The sequence below is a fragment of the Charadrius vociferus genome, unplaced genomic scaffold, assembly GCF_000708025.1.
Source record: "Charadrius vociferus isolate BGI_N301 unplaced genomic scaffold, ASM70802v2 scaffold178, whole genome shotgun sequence".
Taxonomy (NCBI): Eukaryota; Metazoa; Chordata; class Aves; order Charadriiformes; family Charadriidae; genus Charadrius; species Charadrius vociferus.
In genome coordinates, this window is record NW_009649717.1 from 2,736,734 (window position 1) to 2,743,997 (window position 7,264).

General features: G+C 41.8%; 1 protein-coding gene across 1 annotated transcript in view; it reads right to left on the minus strand.

The window, feature by feature from the left end:
• Positions 1-5,290: 5,290 nt before the first annotated feature.
• Positions 5,291-7,264, minus strand: part of WDFY3 (WD repeat and FYVE domain containing 3) — a 117,052-nt gene continuing 115,078 nt past the window's right edge. The window contains exons 64-65 of the mRNA XM_009890740.1: positions 6,775-6,972; positions 5,291-5,957 (exon numbers count right to left, since the gene is read on the minus strand). Coding sequence (XP_009889042.1) covers positions 5,837-5,957; positions 6,775-6,972 — 319 coding nt within the window. The 3' untranslated portion in view covers positions 5,291-5,836. The remainder of the gene's footprint in view (positions 5,958-6,774; positions 6,973-7,264) is intronic.

Consider the following 7,264-nt stretch of genomic DNA (forward strand, 5'->3'; position numbering starts at 1 on the left):
GAGTCCAGCGAAGGGCAACCAAGATGATTGAGGGATTGGAGCATCTCCCTTATGAGGAAAGGCTGAGAGAGCTGGGACTCTTTAGCCTGGAGAAGAGAAGGCTGAGGGGAGACCTTATTCTTGCTTACAAATATCTAAAGGGTGGGATGAAGGAGGATGGAGCCAGACTCTTCTCGGTGGTTCCCAGTGACAGGACGAGGGGCAATGGGCACAAGTTGGAACATAGGAAGTTCCGTTCCAACACACGGAAAAACTTCTTTACAGTTCGGGTGACAGAGCACTGGCACAGGCTGCCCAGGGAGGTTGTGGAGTCCCCTTCTCTGGAGATTTTCAAAACCCACCTGGATGCAGTCCTGAGTAATGTGCTCTGGGCAATCCTGCTTCAGCAGGGGAGTTGGACTAGATGATCTCTAGAGGTCCCTTCCAACTCTGAAAATTCTGTGATTCCCCGTAACTGTAGAAGAGAAAACATTTTTTTTCAGGGTATGACAAGATTTAAAATATGGAAATCCTTGAGTGAGAAATACTTCAACTTGTGAAAAGTGGACATTACCAATGCTATGTAACCAAGATATGGCTTAGAAAGGCCATGAAAATTGCTTCTATAACTATTGCTTGAGAGCTCACTTAAATCTAACTCAACACCCTGAAGACTTTCCAGAAGGAGCTAAACGCAGTAAGCATAGACAATTAAGTTCATCAGTAGAAGCTGCTTTTCTCTTACAACCAAAGAAATCACTTACTGTCAAATACCAAGACCACAATGTAATTTCTAGTGCTCATCAGCCAAGCAACACAGAATCATTTAGGTCGGAAAAGACCTTTAAGATCATCAATTCACACTGTAAACCTAACAATGCCAAGTCCACCAAACCATGTCCCCAACATATCTACGTATCTTTTAAATACCTCCAGGGATAGTGACTCAACCACTTCCCCAGACAGCCTCTTCCAATGCTTGATAACCCTTTCTGTGAAGAAATTTTTCCTAACATCCAATCTAAACCTTCCCTGGCATAACTTGAGGCTGTTTCCTCTCATTCGATCACTTGTTACTTGGGAGAAGAGGTTAACCACCTCCTCTCTACAGCCTCCTTTCAGGTAGTTGTAGTGAGTGATAAGGTCTCCCCTCAGCCTCCTTTTCTCCAGGCTAAACAACCCCAGTTCCCTCAGCTGCTCCTCATAAGACTTGTGCTCTAAACCCCTCACCGGCTTCATTGCCCTTCTCTGGACATGCTCCAGCACTTCAATGTCCTCCTTGTAGTGAGGGGCCCAAAACTGAATGCACAATTCAAGGTGGGGCCTCACCAGTGTTGAGTACAGGGGGATGATCACCTCCATAGTCCTGCTGGACACACTATTCCTGACACAGGCCAGGATGCTGCTGGCTGCCTTGCCCACCTGGGCACACTGCTGCCTCATATTCAGCCAGCTGTCAAACAACACCCCCAGGTCCTTCTCCACCGGACAGCTTTCCAGCCACTCTTCCCCAAGCCTGTAGCACTGCATTGGGTTGCTGTGACCCAAGTGCAGGACCCGGCACTTGGCCTTGTTGAACCTCATACCATTGGCCTCAGCCCATCGATCCAGCCTGTCCAGATCCCTCTGCAGAGCCTTCCTACCCTCAAGCAGATCAACACTCCCACCCAACTTGGTGTCACCTGCAAACTTACTGAGGGTGAAACATGGTATGCCCACCTGAATCAAAGCCTGGTTCTTAGAGAAAAACTGTTAGCCACCAGTGTTGCCACGTAATTAACTGTCAACATGAAACCTCACATTCTTTAGCATTGCCAGCTTAGAAAAATGCATTGAAGAATTAGTAAAATATGTCAACATTTGGGAATCTTAAGCTGTTTCTCACCTGATAGGGTCAAGTTCTGCTCTAGTAGTCATTCTCTCCTTGGGGAAGACGACTTAAACTGCATTTTGATAGTTTCCCCTCTTCCACCATCCTTGTCCAGCGTGACCTAAATTGTTCTTTTCTGTCTGCTTTCTGTCTATTGGTACAGCCTATTCTTCTACACAATGTCAATTCTGCTGGCTTCATGCTCTACAATGACACTTATAAAGCAAAAAAGGATAAACCAAGACACATGATTTCACACTGCATCATTGTGGATGACCATACTCGCTTTCAGAAAGCAAAACCATAACAAGCAATAGAAATTTAGTCCTCATGACGATATAGAAGCATGTTACTCATCAGTAACCACTCCCGTGTTAAAAATGTTTATTCAGCTCCAAATGTTGTGTCTTTCCAACAAATGCGAAACAGCTTTTTGGTGGTAAATAGCAGGTATTTATTTGAAATGAAAAAAATACTTCAGTACCTGAACTATTGCATTTAATCATGTATTGTTGTAATTGTGTTACTCTACCTTTTTGCATTGGAGACAAATATACAATGAACATTCAGATATCACAGATTGCACACTAGATAGTAAAATCGTCAGGCCTTTTACGTAACCACCAAAAAACAGATATTGGATTCTGCAATATAGTACAAAATTCCACACTCCAGTCTTAGCCAGTTATCTTCAATTTACTCCTGATGCTGTACAAATAAATGGCCATTTAACTAGGGCTTACAAGTTAATAACAGGACAAAAAAAATATACATTGCACTGACACAAAAAGTCAGCTGTGTTAATAGTCATGCAACAAGTAACCAAACTTGCTGAAATTAAAAATACTTTCTAAAAACAGTTTTAACTGCATAAATATTTTATACACAGTCCATTTACTGAAACAAAAGGAGTCTTTAAATGATACAAAGCAAATATAAGTTTCTACCGATTTTATACATAAGAAAGTGCAAAATAACTTATCTAAAGTGTTTTGCTATTGAACTGATGAACGTCGGCTGGAGGCAGCCAACCCCCTCTCAGAAGCATGACATTACAGTTGCACACTACATACAAATGTTAAGAGTACGTGAATAAGTATACTACAAAGAACAAGGCAGGAGAAGACATGTGAGGTACTTGCAGAGAATACAGTCTACTAATGTTAGTGTACATGAGTATATTTTTGCTCAACAGATTTTTACATGGAAAACAAAGCAAGTATTTGCATTAGAAGCTTGAAAGAAACGGAAAAAAAACCCCACTCCCAAGTGAACAAAACAGTTGCCCACAGCACCAGCTGCCAGAGGAAATATGAGCAGGTGTGTTTTTTCCCCTCCACCTCCTACAAGCAAGAACGTGGTTTTTGGAACAGTGCAACCGAAGAATTAAGTCAGAGGGCTGTGGCGATTTGTTTGCAAAACATAAATTGGGACTACCCTCTACACTACAGAATTTGTAAATGATAACGACCTTGATGATTTAGTATGCTGCCAAACATCAAAAGCACAGACCACCACCCGTACAATGTGCTTATGCAGCTGAACGCAGTCGACTCCCTCTTCACTGATGGCCCACTATCTTCATGACCCTGCATTAGTACTATATGCCAACTGTCTGCTTTAGTGTTTAGATTATATCAGTGTTATTGTCATAAACCTTGTTTTTATTAGGGTTTAATTATGTGGCTGTACAAGTTCCAGTCCGTAGAAAAGACGACTTCTTGAAATTTGGTTTTGATTTGAAATCTGGAGGCAAGGGGAAGAAAACTCTGTGGACTCAAAGGCATTTGTAAGTTGTTAAAATAGCCTTTTCTTCAAACTGAAAACGTTAAGGCCACTAGCCTGTCTTCTGAACTATGCTGGTTTCGCATCATTTTGGGAAGGGTGAAGGCAACGTTAGAGAGAACACAGAAATTCCAGTGCTCCGCACATGCTTACTGAGGAGCTCTTCTTGTTTTTAGGGACAAATCTGTCCGGGTAGCCATGCAGCGTGGCTACTTGATCATCACTCTTTGGATCCAACAGGATCTATTTGGGTCAGATAATCTCAACAAACCTGCATTTACTCAACAGTGTGCAAGGGCTCTAGAGAAGCCTTTCTGTTCATTTGGGGATTTAGTATACATACCAAAACAGGAATATATCTCATTTTACAGACCAGCACATACATAATAAACAAACATGTATCAAAATACGTATTTAACCTTCAGTGCATAAACATATGATACCAGGGTAAATAGTACGTGGTCAGGATTAAATTATTCACCGCCAGAATCTCAAATCAAGAGAAGACAGGTCTGCCCCCACCCCTGCAGTGCCAAGGAACCTGCTGGAAGGAGCTCACACCACCACCACAGTGGGTCTGGCATTTTCGATGGTACAATTCAAACAACAGCGCCGGTTTTAACCATTTGCTGTCAATATCATCTTGAGTGAAGACACTCACTGAAGTACTAGCAGAGCAAAAGCAGGGCCACCTATCTTCTGTTGGTTTGGGTCGTATCCTTACTGCTATTTAAAAGAATCTGTTGTGAATATACCTACATCTAGATCGGTTTGTCACCCATTTACAAAATATATACACATACGTTAAAAAATAAAACCAAACCAAACACCAGCCTGCCCCCTGCCCTCCCCCCCCCCCCTCCCCCCAACCCACTGGCAAGACCTCATTCAGAAATTAAGTCCACGGGCCTATCCCAATGCACATGTTCCAATCCCAGTGGATTATCAGTGTCTCTACTTCATCCCTCATGTAGTGCAAAATAAATGATAGAGTAGTAAAAAAATACTGCAATTGAATTCATATCGGAACTTAAAAACCTCAATGGAAATCTACTGCTGTCCTCAAGTTGATGCCATGTGCTGAAACATGAAGATAGCTCTTCGAAGCATTTCTGACATGATTAGTATCACCCCGTTTTAGAGCAACGCCTATTGTTCCAGAAGTTTGGTTTTGTTTTTTTTTTGCAAACAAGCTACAGGACAACAGCAGTTAAATTTTATGCACAAGGAATTAATTCTGTATCTATATGCAAGCCAATTGCCATTGACTAAAGTAGTTAAAAGCTGGTTCTTGCACTGCATGAATCAGCTGCTAATGAACATTAAGTAATTAACAAAACTGCAGCTCTGACATATGTATAAAAGAGGCCTTATTAAATATGAACAACACTGAGGTGGTAAATAGTTTGGTATAAAATGCAACACAAGTGTACAATCTAGTTCCTGGTTATCTTACAGCTAGAATAAAATACTCCAAGTCCTATTCTGAAAAATGTTTTCTTTTGAAAAAACCCATGTAATTCCATGAATAGCCTTACTTAAATTAAGATACTGTGGGCAACTGAAAGAACAAACATGCACAGACTGGATTTTTAACAGAAATACGCATAATGCCTTCGAGTTTTCTGTTTGTGTTTTTTTTGTCTTTTTTTTTTTTTTTAAACATTCGTATTTAAATTGATAGATGAGATAAAGATGCCACACAAAGTATAGTGGTTAATCTGAAGTCCCATGTAACAGGCAGTTAAGTTCATATTTAGATAAAAAGGCCATTATACCTATTTACAATATACACAGTTGCTTGCGAAGAAGGCAGATTTACAACTATCTTCTAAAAAGCCTTCCCCTCTCCCTCCCCCCGATAAAGATGACTAGCTCTACAAAAACAAGACAAGAACGGGTGTTTAGAATAAGTGAGGATTTTCTCGATAGCCACGTCAACATAGGTTTAGGGGTTGACAGTTCTATTGGATTTGTGGTTATTAATCATGTCTTCCTGGGCTTTGCTCTTCACTTAATTATGCTGTTAGCCTCATTTAGCTTCTGTCAACACAAATCAATTCAATGATCCCTTTTTGCTTTTAGTGCTTAAAACTCAGTATAAACTTAAGTGTAAACAGACAATATTCTAATCCCTTCTGATCACTGCATGATACTCTCCCACGGTGAGGCTGGATGGGGTCTCCGTTTGCCAGGACCCCATCAATTTCTGGGCCCCTCCTCTGAACCCCGCTCATGCTGCAGGTTGTAGAAGCAGTTCTGGCAGACTCTGACTGGTGACGAAATCTTCAGACGCTTGATTTCAGACTGAAACCTACTGCACCTGTAGAGGAAAACAAACATAGCTCTGAACACAGGTCCTCTCCTGACCTGGCCATTTTCTATCCAAGTATGGAAATTATCATTATGACTTCAAATACCAGAGAACTGTCCAAACTTATCTTGACAAGGAAATGCAAGACACTGTAGCAGAAGCAGAATTTAACAGGTATGATCACCACAGAATCCACACAATGACTCTGTGTGAGAGGTAGCTTAAAAACAGCTTTTGTCACCAGTTTAGACTCAAAGTATAGCTACAGAGATGAAACTAGAAATACCATGTCTGACCCAGTCGACCAGAGAAGAGACTCCCACCTCAGTTCCTGGGTAAGGGGATCTCACGTGCATCCCGTGTGTCTTACATTTCCCTGCCTGAGGCTGCGTGCTACTGGCTCCTAAATCGGCATCCTTACAGTCCTGCATACAGTTCACATTTCTGCTAGGTTGCTTGTAGAATGACAAGAACAACTAGTGGCTGCATAAGTTTGTTTGTTTGGGGTCTTTTTGGTTTCTTTTCTTGTTAAGTTCATTTGTCTAGAGTTTTTCTCAGATGGGCAACGGGGAGGTTTTCAAAGACACAAGCAGATTTCATTCTGTCCTGATACCTGTTTTGCTAACTGGATTTATAAAGGGGTTGGTCTCTCTTTTCTAATTCTTCCCTGGAAGTTTTGAGAGAGTTTTGATGTTTTTTCTTCATCAGTTCTATTTTGGTAAGGGAAACCTCAGTTTTTCAGCAAAGTTCCCTGGCATGCAACAGCTTTACCTAGCCTAAAATTCTGAATGGAAAAGAGCCCAAAGGAGACTCTTGGCTGGCTTACTTCTGGCAGAAGAGCTGTCCACAGTTCCTGCAATGGTGACGCCTCTCAGTGAGTGAAAAACGGACTGCGCAGCCTGAACAGCTGTCTCCCCCCTCGTCCTTCACCCAGTGATCAGCTGCAGATCGGCCAGGCTGATCGCTTACGGACCAGCTGAACACTCTGCCTCGACCATCCCCAATAAGAATTCTGCTGTGATCCCTGCAAGAAAAAAGCAAAAGCGTTCCGGCAACAACTCTGGCACAGTAATGCGCAGACATCGATGACCGATTTTACATGTCAGAATACGTAACATGTTAAACTACTGGCATAGCAACTAATGTGCAAATTAGCCTGGTCCGACTGAGAAACAGAGCTATAACAACACTCTATGTAGCACAATGCAGCTGAATAAGTCTACTGATTTTAGTATTTTTTTTATCTTGGTCCTTGAACGAGGCTGCCCTAAAAGAAAAGCACCACAAAACAGCATTATGCAGAGAACAATGGCTGG